This window comes from Notechis scutatus, chromosome 1 (assembly GCF_049901735.1).
Source record: "Notechis scutatus isolate UNSWTSFEM ecotype Mainland chromosome 1, rNotScu1.2, whole genome shotgun sequence".
NCBI classification, from domain to species: Eukaryota; Metazoa; Chordata; class Lepidosauria; order Squamata; family Elapidae; genus Notechis; species Notechis scutatus.
The window spans coordinates 271,464,757-271,491,498 of NC_142009.1; the positions used below are offsets into that span (position 1 = coordinate 271,464,757).

Below are 26,742 nucleotides of genomic sequence, written 5' to 3' on the forward strand. Positions count from 1 at the left end.
AACAGCACAGGCTCGGGAATCGGAGCCACAACAATTTTTTAATCACCTTTTCATCAGTACCTGTCAAAATCTTATCTAAATCAGTCAATTTATCATAGAAACCTTCCATTTTAGAATCTTTATCATACCCTGAATGTATTTGCGCATATGAAAACCAATTCATCTTTATACCTTGTTCCTCTAGTTTTTGTATAGATTTGAGTTCACCCTTTTCATTCAATATTTCACCATATCTAACTGTTTGTTCCTTTTTGTATATTATAAAATAAGAAAATGCTTCAATAGTCGATAGCCAGACTGGAATTTTCAAATAACATTGTCTTTTAATCTTCTCCCAGTTTAACCACAGAGACTCCCGTATATAATGTCTTCTAAAGTACCCCTGTGTTTTAGTTCCTTTATAAAAAAGCATGCCACCCCAACAACAAATCATGTCCTTCTAATGTCAACAATCTAGTATTTCTTAGTGTTATCCATTCCTTAACCCACATCAGATTTGTAGCTTGATAATACAACTCCCAATTAGGCAAACCAAATCCTCCTCTAATTCTAGCATCTTGCAAAAGCTTTAACTTTATTCTCGCTTTCTTACCTTGCCATATATATTTCAACACAATTTTATTTAAATCTTCAGAGTAATCTTTTCCAAGCCTAACTGGAATTGTTTGAAACAAATATAAAATTCTGGGTAAAATATTCATCTTGATTGTTGAAATTCTCCCTATTAGTGACAGTTGTAAATTTTTCCATTTCGCCAGATCTAGCGCTATCTGCTATTTAAGTTTGATATAATTATTCTCTTTTAGTGTGCTACATGTTGCAAGTACTTGATCTTATTCGTGACCTGAATTTTCAATAGGTCTGCCAATTCTTCCTTTTGTCTTAATAGCATATTCTTTGTCAAGATCTTTGTCTTATCTTTATTTATTTTCAAACTAGCCACCTTTCCATATGTCTCTATCTTTTCTATCAATTTTGATGCTGTTTCTAGAGGGTCTTCTAAGATGAAAACCAGATCATCTGCAAATGCTTGCAGCTTAAATTCTTCCTTTTTGATTTTCATTCCTTTTATATTCTTTTCATCTCTAATATTTCTGTTTAGCACTTCCAAAGTTAACACAAACAACAGAGGTGATAGTGGGCACCCTTGTCTTGTTCCTTGTCTTATATTGATATAGTCTGTCAGTTCTCCCTCTATCATTACCTTTGCTGTTTGCTTATAGTATTTAGCTTCTATTGCTTGAATAAATTTTCTAGCAAAGCCCATCTGTTCCACCAGTAATAACATGAATCACCAATTCACATTATCAAATGCCTTCTGTGCATCTGGAAATATCAGAGCCATTTGTTTTTCAGGATGTGCCTCGTAGTATTCCAAGGTGTCCAAGATTACTCTCATATTATCTTTAATTTGTCTCTTTGGCAGAAATCCATTTTGATCAGGATGAATAAAATTATTTAGATATTTTTTAAGTCTTTCTGCCAATATTGAAGCAAAGATTTTATAATCTGCATTTAGTAGAGAAATAAGTCTATAGTTCTTAATTTGTAATGGGTCGGCCTCCTCTTTTGGAATAAGTGTAATATAGGCTTCTGACCATGATTTAGGTATCTTCTTCTTTAACATAACTTCTTTCATAACTTCTAGCAATGGAAGATTCAACGATTCTTGTATTGTTTTGTAAAATTCTGCCGGAAGTCCATCTGGGCCTGGTGCCTTTCCATTATTTTGCTTCTTGAGTGCTTCAGTTAACATTGTTTCAATCTCTTTAGGTATCTGAGGTAAATTAGCATTCTGTAAGTACTGTTTAACTCTTTCCTCATCAATATTCTCTTGCATATGTAGTTTCCCATAGAAGTCTCGAATGATTTCCTTTTTCTCTTTACTACCATAGCAAACTTGGCCTTGGTCATCTGTTAATTGCAATATTTTCCTTGATTCTTTCTCCTTTCTCAATTTGTATGCTAACCATCTGCCTGGTTTGTTTGCATCTTCAAAGTAGTTCTGTTTAGCACCTCTAATTTTCTGTGCTAATTCTTCTTTTTCTATTTGACCCATTTTATGTGTAACTATATCCATTTTTAGCTTGATGTCCTTTTTCTATGGCATTTTCTGTAGCTCTTTTTCAAGTCTTTTAGACTCATCCTCTAAGGCCTTAGAGGCTAATCTTTTCATAGTATTTCTATTACCAAGCCTCTAACACAGGGGTGGGCAACTATGGCCCTTTTATGAATTATGGACTTCAACTCCCAGAATTCCTGAGAGCTAGCATGGCTTGCTCAGGAATTCTGGGAGTTGAAGTCCATAATTCATAAAAGGGCCATAGTTGCCCACCCCTGCTTCTAACATATGCCTTCATATGAGAGAGAGAATGATATTGTTTAAAGGCAAAGATGTGAAGGTGGAAGAACCCCAACAAGTGTGTGTGTGTGTGTGTGTGTGTGTGTGTGTGTGTGGAAACAAAGTTGAAATTGCGAAAATAATATTATATATATTGATACATAAAGAATCTATTATAATTACAATGAGCATATTAAGGTTAGAAGTTGGGACAAAGATTATGTATATTTAATTGTATTATGATTGTCAGCACTGTGTAAAAAATATATTGACCCAGTCAATACGCTGTCCACAAAATATGTTGGTTGTTAAAGGAAAATTACAAATAAAACATATACAACAAAACGAGATAGACCAATATCACAAGAAATATATGAAATCAAATGTCATTTTTTAAAAATAGGAAAAGAAAATGTAAACATCATGTTTTACATTTTGAAATACAAATATTCAGTTTTGAAGAAGATAAATTACACAACCTTTCAGATTATGTGGGAAGAGCACGTGGATTAAAAAAGAAAATGCAAGAGGCAACACAATATTCTCAATAGACCACGTGTTGGTAGACAACTGCCACAAATAGGATTTATCCACCCCACAGTACCAGTAAAGCGAAGAGCGCTCTCCAAACTGGTAGGAAATTTTTTGAAACCCACTCCTGATGCCAGCATGAAGAAAATCCCAAAGGATGAGAAGATCCTCTCTCACATCTCCAGATAAGATATACACTCAGTGAAAGAATACCTTACAGCAGAGATCCATGGACTGACACCAGTCCACAGCATGCCAAGGCTGTGCAAATAAGTTAAACCCCATCCGTGGGATGCAGGTGGCATGCAAAATCATGCCCCCTCCAGTCAGCGGGAAAACCTTTCTCCATGGAATCGGTCCCTGGTGTCCCAAAGGTTGGGGGCCACTGCCTTATAGGAGTGAGCACCCTTCGTAGATGTTGATAGCAGGGCAGAGAAACAGTTTAGTAGAAGAGCTGTTCTGCAAGTGTCTTGGCCTGTATGATTTGGCAAACGAATATCTTGGCTACATTATTTAGCGAAGATATTTGTCTGCCAATACAAATAAATTGATCTTTATCTTAAAGTACATAGTGATAGTGTTTCTGTAGTGTTAATTAGTTTTAGTATGGCCATTTCTTCACTGTCTCTTTTCTGAAATGCACTCCAGTAGTTTTGATTAACAAGAAAGTTCTGGGTTTAACTGTCTAAATACTAGATTTTCCCATACATTTTGTCTTTTTTGTGTCTCTTACAATCTGTCAGCCTCCCAAGTAAACCATACAGGAAACATGACCAGATGATTTAATTCCACTTTATTGAAAGGCCACATTAACAGCAACTTTCAAGTTGAATGGGAGAAACCCAGCAAAATTGTAATCAGCTGATGACAGTGAAACTTGGACACTGATGCTGTCTTGACTTCGCTTAATTATTTGACTGATTTGATCTTCTTTTCTTATTCATTTTTATCCTATATATCCTCTTATGCAGGATGGATTGGCAGTTTGACAGGGACTGTCTGACTGACAGCTTAAAACAAAAGGTTAATGCAGGGCAGTTAATTTAAAGAAAAAGGCTGAAAGCTAGATCAAATGGATATAATATGGGTCTAACCTTTTTAATCCTTATGGGCATATTTGTACCGTTGAGAACATGTAATTCTAGAGAAATTAGGCAATCAGAAAATGCTCATTTACCAGAAGGCAAATTGGTGAGGAAGCATCTCATCACATGTTTCATCAAGTCATCCAGGATGACTTTTGTAATCTCAACTTAGATTTGAAGGGGACAAACCTTCCCAAGCAAAATTGTGGATTGGTGCTATCCATGATTTTTTATTTTCCAACAATGGCTGTAGAACACATATTGGGCATTCTTTGAAATAATGAGAATCCTTATTCATTGCAATTTTGTTCTTTAAAAACAAAAACAAAAGGGTCTTGAAAAATAGATTATTGGGTCAAGGAATGTGGAAAAGAGAAAAGTCTGTGGAGATACTGAGGTCTATAGATATTACTTTAAAGGCCCTAATTTAAAATAAACTCCAAGCTGGAAACAGTTCACTTTGTTTTCCCAAACTTGATCTCTACAGTTCAAATACAGCAGAGTTATCCTGTCAGGTTCAAATAGGTTAGAAACCTTCTCTGTAAGAAACTTCACATTCTGCTAATAAGACTAATCTCTAGCACATAGCTGTATTAATTAAACTGCTTGGGGAATTGTGTGTTATATGATTGATGTGGGGGTCTGGATTGCACCTTAATTATATCATGTAAGCTGAATGATAATACTGCAAATGATTGGTGGAAAGTGATAATTATATGTTATTCTCATACAAATCTCATTTTAAAAACAGTAAGGAAAAAAGCTTTCTTTTTTTGCTATATGCCTTTGTTAGACTAGATGGAAACAATAATAAAACAGAGCTGGGAGACTCGCTGAGGCAAAAGCCAGGGTCTATTTCCCAGCAGGCCAGATGTTATATAGGAAAAGTGTTTCAAGGAGGGAGCTATCTGGCCATCTCCCTTAGGAACTCCATCGAAGGCACAGCTATGAACCAAGTGTTCTTGCAAGCAGAGTAATGGTTCAAATAGACATCCAAACAATTCTTATTGCTAGAGAAGTACTCTAGATATATTCTAAGAACACTACAGCTTTTCCTCTCTCACCCTGTGGCTTATCAAAATCTGACTTTCATTTTTCCCTCTCCCCTCCTACCCTTGGAGATGTATCAATGAAACTAGCATTTCTAAATCTTGGCAGTTTGAAGATGTGTGTACTTCAACTCTCAGAACTCCCTAGCCAGCCATGCCTATCCCTGACAAGAACGCCTGTCCCTGAAACCCACACCCAGGTAGATTTTTTTTTAAGTAAAAAGCAATATTTCTGAGTCTTCTCCCACAGAAATGACCTATTTTTCTTTTCCAAGCATTCAGCAAGTCTCTCTAAAGAGAGAAAATCCTCTAATCTTCAATCTGAAGTTGTTAAAAGATGAGAGGTTGTCCTCTGACCATCCACATGTTCAACACTCGGCCTTTTCTTGGTGGGATTAGAAATGTTAAATAAGGGAAAGGAGACGGTAGGCCAGGTAGGATCTTGGCATGCCCAAATTTTCTCCAGGAAGTGCTAATGGAAAAGGGCAGTGACTTAAGTCAATGCAAGCTGTACCTAATAGCCTGGTTACTTAGTTAAAGTGTAGAGAGGGGAGGGGAGTAAGAATGGAGAAGATTGTTTCTTGACTTACTTCACTGAGAAATGGAAGATTTGAAGATGGCTAGCCAGTTTTGTGTAGTGATTAAGGAATTGGGCTAGAAACCAGGAGACTGTGAATTCTAGTCCCACCTTAGGCACGAAGCCAACTGGGCCCAATCAATTTCTCTCACACCTAGGAAGAATCTTGTCAAAAAAAAAACTCCAGGTAGTTTTTCAGGCATGATTGAATGGAAGGGGGAAAGAAAGTTAAAGATTATGCAAGACATTACCAGAGAAGAAAACCCTAATCAGTAGAAAAGCATCCTAATTAAGGAGAACATTTACAGATAAGTCTACATACACATTCTCTTGTGTTTATACTATTTGGAGTTTCCTAGTACCAGAGCAGAATAGATCCTGTTGGTAAAGTTGTTAAGTTGCATTGATAAATTTAACTCATTTACATATTTAAAACAAGATTTGAATTTGGTGATAGAATATGTACCATCAATTACCTTTTATGTACCATCTATCCTGTTCCCTAGCAGTCTCCCTGTCGAGTCTAGCAAAGCTGGTCCCAGAACTGAACATTGAATTTCCTCCAATTAATTTCATTGGGAGATTTTCCATGTCAGATTATCTTCAGATTTGAAGTAGCTTGGGATCTCATAGTTTCTGGGTCAAATATGAATTTATATTTGTCTTTGTACATATAGTAAAATTAATATTTGCTTAATTAGGTGCTCTGTTGGCAGGAGAAGGAGAAAGGAGTTTATTAATATGAATAGGTCATTACTGAGTGAGGTTTAGACCTACTGGGTGCATCAAGATATTGTTGTCAGCATTCCAAGTAATGCACCCATAGAAACCAGAACGCTGAGGCAGGCAAGTTCCTCAAAGAACAATTTATTGGATACATCATATTGGCACAACTGGTGAAAGCCGACTCTGAAAGTTCCTGTGGCTTTCACCTAATTAAAAAATAAAAATTTCCCCTTCCCCCCCAAGTCACTGGTCATGCTGTCCAATCAAGGTGCTGGCTGGTTGCTTGGTTACTTCACTCCTCCTCTGGCCAGTCACCTGTGAGAATGTCCTTGGTTCCTATAGGAAAACTGTATTGTTTTGGCGACAAAACCCCATCTAGCTATTTCCCCTCCTCTCTCTGTTGTGTGGCAACCCTGAAGCCTCCAAGATGGCCTCAGCCAGCTTCACTTCAGGGTTGACAATTGTTTCTGCAAGTTCTGTTTTTGGAGGACCAAATGGCTAATACTCCAATTGTGTCCTTTCCCTTAAAGGAGTGGATCCAGCCATAATGATTTGTGCATTAATTAGCTCTTACTAAGATTACTTTAACACACATACACACAAGGATGGTGATTGTTTCTTTTTCTTTTTACGCCTTTGAGTCATTGTTGACTCCTGGGAACTGCCTGGAGTAGTCCTGCCATTTTCTTGGCAAGATTTCATAAGTGGCTTGCCACTATCTGCTGCTTAGGACTGAGAGAGAGTGACAGAGCCAAGGTCACTCAGCTGGCTTAGTGCCTAGGGTGGCACTAGAACTCATGGTCTCCCAGTTTCTAGCTCACCCTCTTAACTTCTACATCCAGGTGGCTCTTATATACATAGTTAGGATATCTAAAGTGCCTCCTTCAGCAATTTGCATTCTTCATCAAAGGACCTGTGATTTATCCCCTCACACAAAAAATATAAGTTGATTTGTGTGAGAGAGACTACTTGTTGTGTGTTGTGTGTCTTGTTACTTCTTTCTCTATTTTGTAGCAGGTGCTAGGTGGAAAGCCTTGTGCAGGAGGTTGGGTTGGCACCAGTTGACTGAATGTTTAATAGGCAATAGAATCTGCAATATTTTGCTCTGCTGTTTATGGCATTAGTCTTGCTTTCACACTGGTTACAAAGAAGGTTCCACGCCTTTTGTTATTTTTCTTCAAAGATGTTATTCTATTACCGTAAACTTGTTTTAAACCACATGCATATTGCTGTGGAGTTTTGATAAGTAGAAAAACATTTTGAACATATTCTATAACATCCTACTTCCACATGGAACTCTCTAGATGTGTTGGGCTACCTAATCTCATAATTCCAATTAGCACAGCCTTTGGTATTTTTCCCATCTCCATTTTGGTTCATATTTTGCATTTTTTGTATTATATACATCATTTGTTCCAGCTGTATATTTTCAAGAAGAGTTTTGCAATATTTGTGCAGCAGCCTGTTGAACAGAGGGGAGGGGGAAAGAACCTTACTGGTGGAGTAGAACAGCATGCTATGGCTTCTCCTGAATGTCATAAAAGTCACTGAGAACTTATATATCTTTTGGCACAGCTGGGCATGAAGATATAAACACTGCCTCCCGCACTATCACTTTTAAATATGCTCTTACCTACTTTATTCCCAAGTCAGCAAAATTCTTTTATGACTTCATCAATGACAACTTCACAAGATTTAAAAAGGCTGGGTAAGATCCAGCCTAGGAGCAGGGGATAATGTGCCACATTCAGGAGGCCTAAAGTTGGATTTCTGGCCTGAACATGTCTCTTTGGGGGGGCTGATTTTTTAAAATTATTATTATAGAACAGGCAAAAGCAGAATGTCAACAGCATCATCTTAATCTGAGATGGAGGACCCTTTGATACCAAGTAGGTACTATCATTGCCTTTCTATTTAAGCATGCCCCATAGATGTAACACATGGAAATGCCCCTGAGGTAAAATGAAGAGGACCTAGCACAACTGACAAAAATAAATACCAAAGTGAATATTTTAATCCAGCAGGTCATTAAGCTAGTATTCCTGGCTCCGTTCCTCTTCTTTCTTCCCAGCAGCAGCCCTGCTATATCTCATCTTCCTGGAAGGACAGGTTTCCCTGGGGGATGGAAGCCCTGTTTTCTCTCACAGAAGCGTCTGCTGTAAAATACAAGTCTATTTGGGCAAAACATTTCAGCCCTGTTCTTTGCTGTAAAAGCTTTCCGAGTGGTTTTCCAGAATGAATTAAAAATAATAATAATCCTCGCTTTGAAATTTGTAACCTGAGAGATGCAAAAAGAGAAAAGAAAAAGAAGCGTGAGAGAGGATGAAAACAGTAAATCTGGACCCAGCAACTGATACAAAATCCTAATAAAACTACTGGGGCAGGAACAGCCCAGGTAGAGGAGAAGCTCACAGCATTGGCCCCTCAGCAATGCCGACACTATGGCCTTGCCTCCTAGATCTCTCTCTCTCCCTCTCTCTGCTCTGCAGCCTGATGAAAGGCCACAGCAGGTCACTTGGTGGTCAGATAATCCTTGGCTCCCACAGATGGAGTTAGTTGGTATGATGCAGTAGCTAGAGGGCTAGGTTGGAATTGGGAAGACCACCCCAGCTGCCATTGACAATATGGCATTTTTCACTATACCGTAGAACAGGGCCCCCCAAACTTGGCAACTTTAAGACTTGTGGACTTCAACTCCCAGAATTCTCCAGCCAGCATAGTTGTCAAGTTTGGAGACTTCTGCCATAGAACGTCTTCTACCTCCATATGATTCCCTTTCCCTCTTGGCATCAACAGTTACAGACGCTGCCACTTCAACCATCAGAACAGAACAGAATAACAGAGTTGGAAGGGACCTTGGAGATCTTCAGCCCAACCCCTTGCTCAAGCAGGAATCCCTATCTCATTTCAGACTAATGGCTGCCCAACTCCTTCTTAAAAGCCTCCAGTGATGGAGCACCTACACTGCTCTCCTCTGCTCTTACGTTGGGAAATTTCTCCTTAGTTCTAGGTTCCTTCTCTCCCTGATTAGTCTCCATCCATTACTTCCCATTCCTCTTCTCCTCTTCCACTTCCTCTTCTCCATGACAGTTCCTCAAGCATTGGATAGCACTGCTATCACATCACCCCCAGTCCTCTTCATTAGACCAGACATACCCAATTCCTGAAATCATTCTTCATATCCTAGCCTTCCAATTATGTGATGACCCGGGTGTGACACAAAGGCAACACAGTCAGATAATCAGTAGGAGACCCTTTATTAGCTCCAACTTTGCCCCCAATGTCTTGGTTACCTTCTGACTGGAGAAAACTCTCCAAGGAACAGCCTTTGACTGGGGTGAATCAAGTCCAAAATGTGGTCAACAAAAACTGTAACTATAAGTCCAATCAAGGCAAAATGAGGTAATTAGTCCAGCAGAGCAAGAGCAAGAATTCCAGATGTGAAGGCACAGCAATAACTCAACACAGTTGGGAAGATGCCAGGAACATAGATAACCAAAGTCAACACAAGATAAACTCACGTTTGCTCCCAGCAGCTGCTGCACTCAGCATGCATTTCTTTTAAACTCTGTTCCTAGCTGTGGCTAATGAAGGGAATTAGGTCCCATTCCTCCCCCATAAGCCACGCATCCCATGTTGCTCTCTTCTTCTCCATTCCTCCCTGTGTGGCCTAGGATGAAGAGAGGGTGGGCCTGGATCTTCCTCTGAACTCCCTCTCCCTTGTTCTCCCTTGCTCTGCCCAGCTGGACTTTGCCCTTGCCCAGTTTTCTCCATAGCCATTGGAGCCACACTCCCACTCTCTGTCAGCTTTTTGTCTTCCTCCTTGGATTCAGACTCTGACAGGGGAATGACAAATTATCTCCGTTGCTCCATCAACAGCAGAGCTCCGTGTATTTCAGTGTTACCGGAGAGTTCTCTAACCATTTTTATTTGGAGTTAATACAACGTCTTGATTTGAGCAAGAACACACTAAGGACAAAGTATATTGGACCTGAAATGAATCTTTGCACTGTATCTATTTATGTGCATATGATTGTGGTTTGAAATTGAGGATAGTGGCTGATGAACATAGGCATAGATGGGAGGGATTTAATTTGGTCGAAACTGATTTAAATCCATTTTATCATTGAGATTCCACGTTTCCACCAAGCCATCTACAAGGCACTGCAACCAAGTGTTTACAGGTAGTCCTCAACTTACAACAGTTCATGTAGTGACCATTCAAAGTTACAACGGCACTGAAAAAAGTGACTTATGACCATTTTTCACACTTAACAACCTTTGTAGCATTCCCATGGTCACATGATCAAAATTCAGACACTTATCAGCTGACTCATTTATGATGGTTGCAGTGTCCAGGGGCCATGTGATCACCTTTGGCAATCCTGACAAGCAAAGTCAATGGGGAAGCCAGATTCATTTAAGAAGATTTCTAACTTAACAACTGCAGTGATTCACTTAATTGTTTCAAGGAAGGTCGTAAAATGGAGCAAAACTCACTTAGCAACAGATATGTCGGGCTCAGTTGTGGTTGTATGTCAAGGGTTACCTGTACTATGTTTTGTTTTTTCAGTGTCATCTGCTGTAAATTTTTCCTTCTCATTCTTGATATCAAATCCATTTAAACATTATATTGGAATAAGAATTTGAAAAATGAGAGAGGAAATATGAGTATTTAAGGGCAAAGGGTAAGCAAAAATGGACCTCATTTATCTAGCCAAATTATCATTTTAATATATCTGTGTTGACCCATTATTTTTTGTTGCCCTCTCTTACAGTTTAAAACATGTATGATACTTATGTCATTTTTCACTACTTTTCCATTCTTTGGCATTTCACCTGTCTTTCTTTCATTTCCAGTCCTCCGTGATGGGATTCAAATTTTTTTTACTACCGGTTCTATGGGTGTGGTTTGGTGGGTGTGGCAGGGGAAGGATACTGTAAACTGTCCAGTCAGGTGGTATTTGCCGGTTCTCCGAACTACTCAAAATTTCCACTACCGGTTCTCCAGAACTGGTCAGAACCTCCTGAATACCACCTCTGTCCGTGATGCTTTCTATTTGGATTAGAGTTGTACAAATCTCTTGGCTAAACAGTCTGATTAATCAATATGTTAAACCTTAAAATGTTGTGTTTGGTTTTGGGTGTATATGTTGTATGAGCCCAAACGCTGTTATTCTGTATCCCGCAGAGAGGATAAAACAGAGAGGATGAACTGCATACAGACTGGCAATGCATTAAATTATATTTTGCTTCTAAATGTAAATTAAATATTTGGCTATGGAGCGGGCATATATGAGTGTTAGTGCTTCCTTAACTTAAAACATACACATTTTTCTAGGGTTGTGTACCTACTTTGGGAGCCCAGAAAAAAAAAAGCTATTTCTAGGAAGGCACTGATACCTGTAGGGACTGCTCAGAAGTCCTTTTGAGTTTTTAAGATCTGAAGTGCAACTCATTTCTAAATTTAAACCAAAAGCAGATAGTCCTTCTATTTTCTAATTGTTGCCGGTTGCCTCCAGTTTTTATTTTATACCTTAGCTAGCGATTTTAGGCTCTGGACACATTTTGGCTATCTATTGCAACGATATACATAATGTATCCATCAAGATCTGGCTTTGGTAAGATTAATGGCATTATCTCTGTGTGTTTATTTCCTTGCAGAGTTCCTGCTGGGGACTGTGTGGAAGGATGGCAGCTGCAGAACCTTTGACTGCTTTCTCCCGTTGGTACCTATATGCCATTCATGGCTACTTCTGCGAGGTGATGTTCACAGCTGCTTGGGAGTTTGTGGTCAACTTCAACTGGAAGTTCCCAGGTGTCACCAGTGTATGGGCACTCTTCATCTATGGGACATCCATCCTCATTGTAGAAAAGATGTATCTGTACCTGAAGGATAAGTGTAACATACTAGTGCGCTGCCTGATTTACACCCTATGGACGTATCTTTGGGAGTTCACAACTGGCTTCATTCTGCACCAGTTTAATGCCTGCCCATGGGACTATTCGCAGTTTGACTTGAACTTCATGGGCCTCATAACCCTGGAGTATGCCATCCCATGGTTCTGTGCAGCATTTATCATGGAACAGCTAGTCATCAGGAACACCCTACGTTTGCGTTTTGATGAGAATGCTGAACCAGGTGAACCCACATCTGTTGCAACCTTGGCCAATGGTCATGTGAAAACTAACTGAATTGTACTTTAGACTACACTAAGACTAAGCAATCTCTCCCGCCCCTTCATTACAGATTTGGGATGATGGCCTCAACAGCAAAACTCCTGTTTCCTTTATGATAAACAAACCTCCTTGGTTTGGAGGTGTGCATGAAAAAGTGGAATCAGTAGGTTTTCTATGAATTTTATGCTCTTTCTCTCTCTTGGTTCCTTTTTTTAAAACAAAACTTCAAGTATCATTGTCAACTACCTGTTGACTAGATAGTTTGACTTATAACTTACTCAGAAAACAGTTCTGTGATCAGTACTTTATTATATCTGGGTTAGAAAAAACAAAAGGTTGGCTCAAACTGTTCAAATAACATTAGTATATAGGCACAGATTTGCCCAGTTGACTTAGTGATTGGCTTATATTCCATTCAGGTGCTTGCTTGAAACCAATACCTCCCATGGGACCTGAGATGCTGCAGATTCTATGAAAAACCATTTCCTGTTGAAACAGCCCAACAAAGTGGCAGACTACTGTGGAAATAGAACTTGCTCTGTTGTGTGCTTTCCTTAAGGCTTTTTTTAAGTTGCACCACAGTGTATAGTATTACGGTGCTGGACATCCTGCTGAATTTCTATAAAAATATTACTTTTTGAAACATCCATTCTGACACTCACAGAGAGTTTGTTTCCCACTCTCGTGTACCTATTTTTTAAATAAAGAACTATTTCGCTGGATAAAGTCAATCATTGCTGTGCAACCTGCATTATAGATATGTAGGCAAAAGGAGGAGAAAAATGGCCCAAGTCATCCCTACCTCCTCCTCTCATACTTTCTGGTGGAACTCAGTAGGAAGGCCCCTTCAGAGCTGATTCTTGCTAACTTTCATTGTGACTGTTTACACATCATCTAAATCTTCTCTGGCTTCCTTCGTGGGGAATTTTCTAGTCTCAAAAATCCAAGTGTCTATAAATATGGACTACTGACATCACATTGAAATCTTTGTTTGATGCCTGGATTCATTGGGAGTTGAAATCCTGCAGGACAGACTTTTGAAAGACCTGTGGTCAATCTTTTTTGTATTGATCTTCTCAGCGCTGGTGTTCCCAAATGTACAAATGGCAGAATTAGTAGTGTGGCAGTATCTCTTCATAAAGCTATTTATGAGCAACTGTTGATGGCATCTCTCTGTAGGAACTTTGAAGGATCATCCTTTAAGATGGTCCAAGTAAGTGGAAAATAATACAAAAGGGCTGCAGATATTCTAAAGTCTGAGACCAAAGTGAATGTCCCAAAAGAAATATGTGCTATGCAGGGGCAGTTAAAGAAGAAATAGCAACGAACAAGAAGGGATTCTTTCTGCAGCCATCAAAAGAATCTCTTCTTTAGGTTCATAGAATGAAAGAGAAATGAAAAAAGGAAAGGGAGTCACTTGAACTAAATACATCCAATAGCTTTAAGAAGAAGATATGCTATCACTAGGCTTCTTGGACCAGAAAGAAGTCCAGGTATCATTTGCATAGAATGGAATGCACTGAGATGGAATTGCACCAGCGATGGAATGGGCTTTGTACTTTTGTGGTGGCAACAATTTTTTTATTTAAAATAAGACTGCCTTGTTGTTTGGTAAACAACTGTTCATTTTTAACTACCTGGCAGTTATTATATTGCGGGTCTCCTTGCCTGATAGGGTAGGATCACCATTTGAAGAACTCTCTGCCCCCAGTTTCCACTGCCAGGGAACTCTGGGATTTCCATTCATAACCTACCTGATGGCTATTGGAAAGGTTGAGTTCTGTTCTAGGAGCAACAAAATGGGCAAGCTGCTACCCTGAGTAAATGTTATGTGGGCATGATTAAGAATGAAGGTAATATTAACTTGATGGGTATTTTCAGAGTGTGATTATTTTATTTCTTTACATTTCCCCACAGACCTGATATCCATTGCTGGTAGTGGATGAGCAGGAATATTAACAGTGGAAGTATTCCCAGGTCTACCCTACTGTATTTATTCTCCTGACACACTTAACAGGATTAAACTTTGTAATTTATATACAACTTCTTATAATTCTTCCTTTTTTTATTTTTAATCGCTTCTGATCCAAACTATGTTTCAGGGAAAGGAGGGACCATGCAGAGCAGAAATCTCTGTTATTAGCCCTGCAACGATGGCTATCTATACTAAAAAAAAGAAGAAGAAGAAGGTAGTGGTGGTGTTCATCATATTTCTTTTACACCTGGCAGGAAATGGGCTACATTTGCACTTTCTGGTAACCATCATCTGTGAAGCCTTGGAAAAGACTAAAGGAGTTCAGTCTTGCCATTACTTGAAGATATGTATTCTTGGTTCACTTGAACTCCATGAAATCGTGCTACAGGGGTTAGTAAGTTGAGGAGGAGGATGTTATCCATTCAGTCGTGTCTGACTCTTGCATTACAAATGCACTAAATGAAGGTTAAAGATAGTTAAATTACTGAAAGAGTTGGATTTTTATGCTGGTAATACCATTTCCTTGCCTTTGACAATACTGTAATACAATTCCATGTTCTTTAGGGATTGGAGACTATACTCTGATTCTAAATGACCTCCTGTTACATAGTGGGTCAATAATTATGACATTCTGCAAACGTGTTGCATTTTCCTCTGTTACGTCAGCACCTTCCAAAACTTACTTGATGTCATTTTCTTTGGTACATTGTGCACAAATGTATCCATGCACAAACACAGAAAATCTGTATGCCAGAAACTAGGCTGAGCTATACGTATTAATATTGTTGATGCAGGAATCTTCTTGAACCTGGTGTGTTTGAAATGCGTTGGACAGATTCCCAGGCAGCATGCCTGGAGGTACCAGGTCAGGGAATATTCAACATCCATCAGATAATTCATTGACTGGGTAACTTTCCTTTAACTCAATGCCAAATTCTCTCCAGGTTATCCTATTAGCTGGACTATGCAAATCTCATTTCTGGTCTGGAAGAAATCAACTTACTGGCAGCCAGAGATTTTTCACTTTTATTTTATTTATGTTTCTTTTTTCCCCCTGAATTCAAATGGATGTGGTGGGTGGTAGGAAAAGAACCAAACTACTGATATTTTATTACTGGATTATTGATGGCAGTTATAATATTGATAATAGTCGCCAAAAGGCAGTGGAGGATGCACTGGCATCTGAAATGCATAATAATGAAATAACTCACTTAAATTTTTGCTTGTACGTGTATCCTCCTCCATAAATTAAAATTGCCTGTTTGAATTCACCAGCAATAAAAAAAACTTGTGGTTTGTTCGTTTTGCCCTCTGTCACTTATAAAATGGCCTGTGTTTTAAACTGTGAAACATTGAGATGGACAGATAATGTCTGTAGGTGATGAACTTTCTTATGCATACCCCAAATTCAAAAGCAATTCATCTTTTAAAAAGATAGAGAACTCAACAGTCTTGGATATTTAGTATCCATATTTTGGTAGACAGCTGTCCTGTCCCATCCGGTTAGATCAGTCTTCTCAAATGAGCTTCATTCAGATGTCCTGGATTTAACTCCTATAAATTTCTGGTCAGCACGGAAGACTCTAAAATCCTGGAATAAACACAAAAGCTCCATCATCCTGTTTCAGTTTGACATTGGGCACCATATATAAAAATGGGACATTCTGGCTAAAATGAGTTGGGCCTGGACCCAAGCTCATGAGGACTTCTAGCAGTGTGGAAAATGCTTCTCCCATGTCATAACCCAAGAGTCTTTCCTAATCTAAGGCTCACATGAGTCTCCAACAGATGTTCCAGATGCTGTATTAGAAAAAAAGTGAATCTGGTTGGTAGATTAGATTTATATTTAATTAAAATTAAGTTAAAATATTTGAACACAGTGACTACAGCAGCTTGATTTTTATAACTTTCCCATTGACCACATTAAAGAGTACAATTTTTGATCCACCCAAGATTTCGGGGCTTCCTATAGCTCTGAATTGGAGATATTCTATTTTGGAGACATTTTGTTGTTCCAGCATGACTTAACTTTTAGTTTAGTTAACTTTTACTGTAAATAGGGGAAGTTTTTTCTGAATATATCAGCATGAAGATGATTCAGAAGTTTTCTATTCAGAATGCTTCCTAATATGCAGAGAGGTCAACAGAAGTCAACAGAAAATATATTAATGCAAATCAAATGAAACAAGCATTTTGCTCTCTGGTTTGTCGAAATGTGCAAAATGAAGCATCTTACATTTCCCTAGAATAAAATATTTTAAAATTTGCTTGCATCCTGCTGACCTGTTTGGAACATTGCAGAATAATCAAACTTCCTCCATACTTAAAAAAAAAAAAAAAAAAGAATGCCTGCCAAGCATAATGATGTTGAACAATGCATTTAATCGAAAAGACAGTTGGTACTTATTTGCTTTATCCATTTGCATGGAGCTGCTCATGTCCAAAACATCTCAAAATGGCATATGAACATTTTTGATAAAGCATAATTAACACAGAATTATATAGCATAATTACATTTTAATATTTTAGAAAATTAATAAAATATTTTTAAAAAATCCATTCACAAAACTCAAGGTCTGGATGTTGGAATAAGGATTCAAAAGGTTTCTGAAATGCACCAAAGGCTGGTGTCTTTGAACATTAAAAAATATGACCACATTCGGAGGAAGAAAAGAGCATTTCTATAGTCTTTCTCAAAAGCAACACCGAGAGACATAGCACAATTTCAAGAAGCCTATTCCCCCAGACAGATGAGGTTAGAGAACACTCTCAAGCTATAAATACATGGATTAACGGACACTTTTATCATACATTAGCTGTCAAGGTTGCATTCATATTTTGTGCTAGCGTGGGTCCCTCAGAATGGGTGAGATTGATCTGCATCAGTCCCTGTGGTTGTCTCAGACTTTGTACATTTTAAATATAAGTATACAAGTTAAAATTCAGTTAAAATATTAATTACTGCTGGACATGGCTACCTCATCAATGTGTTGTGGCCCTCCGGTGGCTAGCAGACCTGGCAGCAGAGTCAGACAGTGAGGAGGTTGGGGAGGAACATGGGCCAGTCCTGGAGGCTGAGGAAGGTTCAGACGAGAGCTCTACGTCAGAGGCAGAGATGGGGCCAGGGCAGTCTGGCAGTTGTCAGCTGCCTTCGGAGTCAGACGGGGAGCAGCTGGAGCCGGTTCCCAGCCTGTGCATGCGCAGAGCTGCCAAAGAAAAGAACAATTATGAACTAAGGGTCAATGTGAGAGTAAAGCCACAGGTGGATGGTGAATTACCCTCCCATAGGGATTAAAAGAGGAGTAAAAGGGGAGGGGGCTTTTGCAGGAAATAAGGTGTTCATTGCAGCAGTGTGAAGATCTGTCTGTGCATCTCAGAGACTCTGGCCGAGTCCTTCCTTGTCAGCACTGTGTTTGAAAATATTTACTTGGCAGCTCTCCAAGCTAGATAAAGTCTGTGCTCCTAATTACACCCTTGAAAGACTGTTTGCCAGGCTTTTGGCTGAAAATGAATGCAAGAAATTCACCTTCATTTAATAAAAGGGTTTTGCCGGGACAAAGAGTCTGCTTAGTGCAGGGGTCTCAAACTCGCGGCCCGCGGGCCAATTGCGGCCCGCAGGACGATATCCTGTGGCCCCCACCGTGATATGAAAGTATAATATTAGTGCGGCCCGCAGGGGGAATGGACCTCTGAAGGAAGTCCCGCCCGCCGTTCCTCGTCGTGGCTTCTTCTCCACTCTGAACTTTAACAAGTCCAAGTACAGGTCCAGACTTACTGATGATCATCTTCAAGCCATACTGAGGGTCTCAAGTGCCTCCTCTCTCAAGCCAAATGTGGCTCAGATATGTGAGAGGAAGCATTGTCAAGTCTCTGGCAGCAAGGAGTAAGCTGGAGAAGCCATGTTCTGAGGAACTGTTCATGATCTTCATTCAATGTTCCATTCATGTGTTCAGGACAGTTCATGTATTGGAGAAATCATTAACTGTTGATGACATTTGAGGATATTTTTTTAACAACGTTTTTTGTGGAATCCCTTATGCGGCCCAGCCTCACCCAGACTCTGCCTCCAGCGGCCCCCAGGTAAATTGAGTTTGAGACCCCTGGCTTAGTGCTTTTGGGGGAAGCCTAGGTCAGAACCCAATGTCTGATTTTCATGCGCTTGTCAAGAATATGATAATTAGTTCTGGGCTAATATAGAAACTCTGGAGGCTCAATGGGTTTTATATGGATGAAAAAGTTCAAGCATCTGGCATAGCCGGGCTATGGAGAAAGAAAAGCTGAGGGTCATTTGGCAACTTCTTTCTCACAGTGGCCGCAGCAATGGAGATTGGGCTCCTATGAGCCTCTCCTTGCCCCAGTGACCTCAAATAGGCCTTTCCCACTCGTCTTCAACCTCCTGCACTCACAGCCTTCTCAAGGGTGATTGTAGGAAATGGTTAAAGAAAAAAGTCAATATGGTTTAATTACAGCAGTCAAAGTTCTGCCTTTTTTGGTCTGCTCTGCAACTATCTTCATTAACCTCAAGAATGACCACTAGAACAGGGGTCCCCAACCACCGGGCCGCGGACCGGTACCGGGCCGTGGAGCACTCTTTACCGGGCCGCAAAGAAAAAAAAATAAAAAAAAATGGCGGCTTTCTTCGCCTTCGGTGAATGCTGCTGGGATCGGGGATCAAGGACACAAATGAAAGAAGGGGAGGGAGGAAGCAACCGAAGCCTGTCCTGCTCTCTGGTTGCCTGTCTGGTTGTTTGGGAGCAGTTTCGGCTGAGAATAATAACTATTCGCCTCTTTTTATCAGCGAAGCTGCTCCGAAACGAAGAAGGCAGGCAGGCAGGCAGGTAGAACGGAGCACTGTGGATTGAACCGCGAGCGGGCGGGCGGGCGGGGTGGGGGTGAAACGGGCGCCGGGAAGCTGTGGCGACAGGAAAAGCCACCCCACCCCGGCTTCTTTGAAGCAGTTTCTTCCTGGGCTGCTGTAGGAGCGATAGAGTGACTGAGAGAGGAACGAGGCAGACACCTGAGGGAGGGAGGGAGGGAGACACCTGAGGGATGGGGCTGAGGGAGGCAGGACCAAGGCGCTCCCTGAACTTGGTGGTTTGCTGGCAGACGTTTTATTACCCGACTAGGTAACAACATCAGATGTTACCTAGTCAGGTAATGAAACGTCTGCAAGCAAACTACCAAAGTCGGATTCTCTCTCCTTCCCCCCGGTCCTTGAAAAAATGTTTCTGCTTGAAACCGGTCCCTGGTACAAAAAAGGTTGGGGACCACTGCACTAGAAGGCAGCAAGAATATTTTTCTTGTACAGGTGGTCCTTGACTTAAGACCACCATCGAGCCCAAAATTTATGTTGCTAAGTAAGACATTTGTTAAGTGAAATGTGTCCCATTTTGCAACCTTTCTTGCCACAGTTGTTAAATGAATCACTGTCGTTGTTAAGTTGGTAGCGTCAGGGCTCCAACAAATCCACCCTCATTCAAATCAAAAGTCTCTAGCCGCATCTCAGAGAAAAGCAAATTGATTTATTAGGAGTAGCCATGGCTGGGTGCAGCCGATACTAAATTACATCATATATTTCCCCCTTGACCCTGGTATTTCCCCCACCCACTGGATGTGACTTCTCTAATGGGACACATCCATCTCCAAGAGTCATCCATCATGCTCTCCAATAACCTTCTTATGCTCCGACAACTTTGGGCTACTGGGGTTGATTAGGCATTTTAGGAATGCCTTGTTTTCCCCCACTCCCTTTTTCTGGCAGCTAAAAAGACCAAAGGAGTATCTTTTTAGTTGACAGGTAACACAGGTGGTTAAGTAAATCTGGCTTCCCCATTGACTCTGTTTGGCAAAAGGGGATCACAGGACTCCATGACACTGCGACCATCATAAATATGAGCCAGTTGTCAAACATCTGAATGTTGATGACATGACTATGGGGATGCTACAGCAGCCGTCAAAAGTGTGAAAAATGGTCATGTCACTTTTTTCAGTGCCATTGTAACTTTGAGCGGTCACTAAATGAACTAATGTAAGTCAAAGACTACCTATATATTTTGATTGCCTTCTAATGGCAATTCTGGAGTTTTGCAGCCCAATACGCAAAATTAAATGACCAGCTTTTTTGTAGGTGTGGAGCAAGAAATGGAGGCAAGGATTACTCCAGCAGACACCCTGTCCATGTCAGCCCCATATGGCATTGTTTCTGTTTTTTACTGTTCCTAAGGAATCTACACTGAGATCATAATGACAACAATAAATCATAATATAATCCCCGTTTGAAATGTTCAGGTAAACTTCTGTTTAAAATTGTGAGCAAGTAGGGTTATTAATACCATCACTAAGATTACTGCCATGAAAAATACAGATGGCCTATATTTTCTTTTCTTTTTCTTTTATGATAGCAATAGCGTTTAGGCTTATATATGTCCTCATGCCATTTTAGAGTACTGTCTAGGGCAGGGGTCCCCAAACTTGGCAACTTTAAGACTTGTGGACTTCAACTCCCATTCTGGGAGTTGAAGTCCACAAGTCTTAAAGTTGCCAAGTTTGAAGACCTTTGCTCTAGGGCTAGGCGGTTTACAACGTTGAAGCATTATTTGCACATTGCCCTCAACAATCTGGATCCTCATTTTACCAACCTCGGAAGGACGGAAGGCTGAGTCAACCTTGTGAGCCCCATCGGGATCAAACTCCAGGTTGCAAATGGCGGTCAAATAATTGCAGGGGACTTGCCGTAAATACGAACAAGTTGCCAAGTGCCAGAAATCAGTTATGTAACTGTAGGGGTGGGGAAGGGAAATCATTTACAACAGCCAGAGGCCATAAAACATCTACTCTGTTAGATGAAAGATATGAAAGATTATTAAATGGCAGGTTGTAAGTTGAGGATTACGTGTATTCTTTATCATGTTTAAATATTTTAAAAGGGCTGGCTCTCCATCTTATGATGGGGTTTTAAAATCGGATTACTTTACCTCAGATAGATTGCTTAACTCTTATGAGTTTGTTATCACATTTGGGTTTAATATCCATAAGTACACTAATATTCCAATACAAGAATCAATATAGTTTAAAAGATGTAAGTGTACCTTTAAATTACATATAAAAAACCTGGACCTTATCACCGTATGAAGAATTATGGGTTTATTGAGCATGGAGTACAGCCATAAAGATTAATTATCAGAAGAATAATCATTAGAAAGGCAATCCAAAATAAAACACTGCATCATTTGTAGAGAGAGATTACATTATATTTATGATAATATATAGGGACTCAAGTGTAAATATGAAAAATCTGCTCTACATCCACAAATTACATCACATTCAATAAATATTATTCACTGTGGCATATAGATTTTAGCTATAGGATACAGTGGAAGACAGAAGAATAAAGTAAACCCATTCTTCTTGACCAAACACATTATTCATATACCAAAGATTTGTTGGCAAAAAGATGCTGTCATTATTCCAAGGAGTTAAACCAAAATGAAATAGAATTTTGTTTACTTTTATAAAAATCGAGATTTTGATATTTAGGATTTTTGTTTGAATTTAAACAAATGCAGTGACAATTGTATGTGTGTGAAGGCATTCTCCAGAACACGAGTCCATGAAGATTGTGATGTGAGCAGAGTTTGGTTCAGCAAACGTAGGCCATGAAGAGCAGAACAAGACAGAGAATTCTAGACATGGCAATGACATTAACAAGTTTGTAAAAACTTCTTGGGAAATCCATTGAAGAAAACTCAAGTCTTGGCATGAAGTTGTTTGACAAGACAGTGGACATCCAGAAAAATAAAGTTAAAATCAAATTAATGCTGAATGCAAACAAAACTTCTTAAATGATCAAACTTATCTGTAATCACTGTTATCTGAATACTTGGTAATTGGAATGCTATACCATAGCATGTACATTTATTTATTTATTTAAATGTATTTATTTAAATAGCATTTAAATGTATTTATTTAAATAGCATTGTCTGTGTAGATGGATCTTTTTAAAAAGAAGGGTTGACATGCTCTTGTCATAAACTGGCATGTCATGCTGTATCATAAAGTAGTTAAAACTAACATGGGAAAGGAAGTAGAGGCCTTTTTGTTCATTGTTTTTCTGCTTATCACACCTTTCAAAAACTACACTTCTGGAAGAAGGGTAGGAAAGCTATCAAAATGAGCAAGAGGCTGGAACAACTCCAAGCTGTTATATAAAAATTGAACAATGATGAATAAAGAAGTCCTACAATGGAGGTATATAAAGTTATGTAAGCTATGAGGAAAATCAATAGGGAAGCATCTTTCCCCTTCCTCTTACCATAGGTCATTCACACAAGCTGAACAAAGGAGGAGTCAAGCAACATCTTTAGACAGCACAGAGATAAATTGTGGAATTTTCCAAAGAGCAGATTTCATATAGAGGACTCCAGAAAGATGAACTGATATATTCATGGGAAATTCAAGGATTTCGATAGTAGGGCCAAAAAAACCAGGATGACCACCAGACAGTGACAAACAATTAGATTTTTTTAGAATTATAATTTCTCTAGTTCTTTTTAAACTTGGCCTTTTTAAACTTTACTAAGCTTAAAAAATGGAATTAGCATTATTGAAAAATAATAATTACTATGTGTACTATTATACCTAAACTAAATAGCTTTAGAACTTTACACATTGGGGGAGTCATAGCAGGAAGTGGTTTTGGCTATTTAGGAAACAGAATACTGGATAAGATGGGCTAATGGTCTTATCCATCACAACTCTTCTGTGATTAGCAGAATAACACAGTTGAAAGGGACCTTGGAGGTCTTCTACTCCAACCCTCTGCTCAAGAGTTGCTGATGAGGGAGATCATTCTTTATATTATGAATGAAGTGGATGTCTTGTAAGGAGTTCTCACAATTTTGGCTGTGACCGTGACACTTATAAAGCAGGTCACTACGTGAACAGATCCAATTTTATGACTCTTTTTTGCAGCGGTTAAGCAAATGTGGCAGTTGTTAAGTTTATGCAGTGATCCTTAAGTGAATGCCATGGTTGTTAAAGGAACATCAGGTTGTAAAGCAAACCCATTGTTTGCCATAGGGTGGTTTTTGCCAGAACAGGAAATAAAATTTGGTTTCTGGCAAAACATTGAAAATCATGGTCATATGACTGCGTGGAGACTGCAAGTGGTCATAAGTGTAGTAGGGCCACTGCCAAGTGCCCAAAATGTGGTCCTGTGACCGCTGGGAAAGTGGGCAGTCATCAGAACTTTGAATCTGGGTTGTAAGTTCCATTTTGGGGATCCATCATTATAAATTCAAATGATCACTAAGTGGCTGATCATAAGTCAAGGACAATCTGTGCACCCTAAATGTGCTTCTTAGGACAAGGGGATGGAAGCAGTGTTGGCCTGGGTTCTTCTTTCAGTTGCCATCTGCTGAGTAGGGCATGTACTTTCTATCAAGGACACCTGCAGTAGTTTGTTCCTTTGTGGAGATAAGTGCCTTGTTGAGAATTTATTGGTACTGTTGCAAAGCCAGCAAAAATCCCCCTTTTTTTGCAGAGGTAGAATTCTAAAACTGCTTGTTCCCTGTCATGCAATTTTTTTTTGCAAAGGTACTTACAGGTAAATAAAGATCCATGTCTAGACCTGAAGGAAGCAAGTGTAATTAACTTGTGTTTTAAAAGTGGCCGGATTATAAATAAATATGTATAAATAAATAATAGATTGAAATGGAGCTTGATTCATTGGGTCATTATGAAACAAATGCAGGCTAATGGGTTTCATTTATTTTAGTTTTCCTATTTCCAATATATGTTACTATTTTTCTGCCAAGGAAAAGCATCCAGAACGATGCAAAGCATAATAATGAAAACACAGGACAATGTATCTTGAAAAGAAATCCATAAAACAGTACAGAAATAATATTAAAAAACCCAGGGCAGCTGGAAAAACCATTAGTCAGCAAATGCAGAGGACAGAGTAGGTAATCCTGGATCGATTTTGGATGAAAACAGATGGGGGAAATGCTTTCCTGTGGCTTTATGTAGATATTAAACAAACCTGGGGCCAGGATAAAAGCTGAGGGCTAAATCTTGTATTAGCCAACGCCAATCCTACAGCCCTAATTTGGGGATCTCAGGCAGTTTTTAAAGGTGGACCATATCTGAAGTGTTACAACATGAATTGTTGAACCTGGGTCATCTTTGTTCAGATAGTATCACAGTCTACGTACTGACCTGAGATTATAAAAGATACCTTGCTACGCTTAATTTGCTTCTTCAGTGACAACGTCGAAAACTGAGTATCTCTATATCTGTTCATGGGGACAGCATCTTCTCAGGTAGAAGATGAATGTCACTTGCTTATAGAGGTGACTCATTCCCTGAAAGTATCGGGTCCAAAGTGATAATTCACCTTATTAGTCCTCATCCAAACTAGTCCAGATTTCAAGTACTGATTTAGTAACCTCACCATCCCACCATTCTATTGCCACAGGCAAGTATAGGTGAAAGCAATGCTCATACTGATGAAATTGAAATAATATACACATCTCCTAGGTTCATTTACCAGCCGGGTTACTAACTTATCAACTGCAGTGGTTCCCTTAACAACTGTGGCAGGAAAAGTCATAAAATAGGGCAACACTCATTTAACAAATACACTTTAAAACGGAAATTTGGGGCTCAATTGTGATCATAAGTTGAGGACTACCTATATTTTCATCATCATAATGTCTTTAGTGTGCTGGTAAATGTTGTTTGTTTGTTTGTTTTTAAGTAGTTTGAGACGAAAACTGGCTTAGTAAGACACCTAGGAGATTTGTATATGATTTCAATTTCATCAGTATGAGCATTGCTTTCACCTATACTTGCCTGTGCCAATACAACTGTTGTAAGCCGAGGACTACCTGTATGCAATTACTCTCCCATCTTCACCTCAAAGGAATACACTTAAGCAATGATCAAGCTCACCCTGCCTTACCCCTAGTAGAAGACTCCACCAGAGGAATAATTTGGATCATGCACTTATGTGTAATCAAAAGCCCAGTAGATGAGAAAATAGTTTTGGTGATATCTGTACTACGGATTACTTCCACTTTATTATCTGATCAGTTGCTTGAATTGCATATTCTTCTTCCCTTGTAAGGAAAAGTGCTCATTTTTATTAGTAGGTGTGTCATTTGGCCCAGTGGGTTGATTCTAGGAAGATGTTTGTTCTGGACTATGTAAAAATGGAAGTCTTTCTAACTCCATTTGTCAGATTAACTTCATTGGCATCTCTGGTTTAAAGGACTCAGTAACAATCTTCTCACTACTTCTTATCACCCATCCCCTCTCACTTGTGACCGTATGACTGTAACTTTGTCGCTTGTATACTTATGATTTATATTGACTGTTTCCTAGTATGATTTGATTGCTTTTTGTACCCTATGACTATCACGAAGTGTTGTACCTTATGATTCTTGGCTCTTGACGAATGTATCTTTTCTTTTATGTATATTGAGAGCATTTGCACCCAAATTCCTTGTATGTCCAATCACACTTGGCCAATAAAGAATTCTATTATTCTATTCTATTCTATTCTATTCTATTCTATTCTATTCTATTCTATTCTATTCTATTCTATTCAAATGACAGGCAAAATTTTCTTTGAGTCTGGGAAACTGCTACCATTCAGGCTGGAAAAACTAGCTTAGATGTATCAACAAACTTGACTTAGCAGAAATATGCCTTATAAATAAATCATACAACACCCGTAACATTTTCTGCATATAATCTATTTATATAATTGGTTCACAGGCTTGTCACTGAAGAAGAGAGATTTAGCATTAAGTAGACAACCCACGATCCTCTGGCTCAAGGGTGTCAAACTCAAGGCCTGTGGGCCAGATCTGGCCTGCGGGATGCTTAGATCTGGCTCACGGGACCACCCTGGAAACAGCAAAGGACCAGCCCATGGTGCCTCTGCCAGTGAAAACACAGCTGTTTTGGGCCATAATGGACCCTGTTTTTGGCTGTGACGGCCTCCTGCACCTCTCTGCCAGTGAAAACTGCCCCCATTTTTGCTGGTAGAGCGTGGGGGGAGGCGCGTTGCAGCTGAAAATGGGGCCCGGGGAGGCTGTGGGAGGCCCCCCTAGCTCTGTTTTTGCTGGCAGAGGGCTAGCAAAATAAACTTAAAACCAAAACAAAAGGAGAAATGTTTCCCCTTGTGCATTTGAGCATGCAAGAAGGGACAAGAAAGGAGAAAGGGAAAGACAAAGAAAAAGAAGGAAAGATGGGAGAAGAGCAAGGAAGGA

At 39.5% G+C, this 26,742-nt stretch overlaps 1 protein-coding gene across 8 annotated transcripts in view; it reads left to right on the forward strand.

Moving 5' to 3' along the window:
• TMEM229B (transmembrane protein 229B) overlaps window positions 1-14,677 on the forward strand; it is a 59,628-nt gene extending 44,951 nt beyond the window's left edge. For all 8 annotated transcript variants that reach the window (XM_026671140.2, XM_026671143.2, XM_087951582.1 and 5 more), the window contains one exon: window positions 11,974-14,677. In XM_026671140.2, the coding sequence (XP_026526925.1) occupies window positions 11,974-12,504 (531 nt within the window). In that variant the 3' untranslated portion in view covers window positions 12,505-14,677. The remainder of the gene's footprint in view (window positions 1-11,973) is intronic.
• Window positions 14,678-26,742: the final 12,065 nt, after the last annotated feature.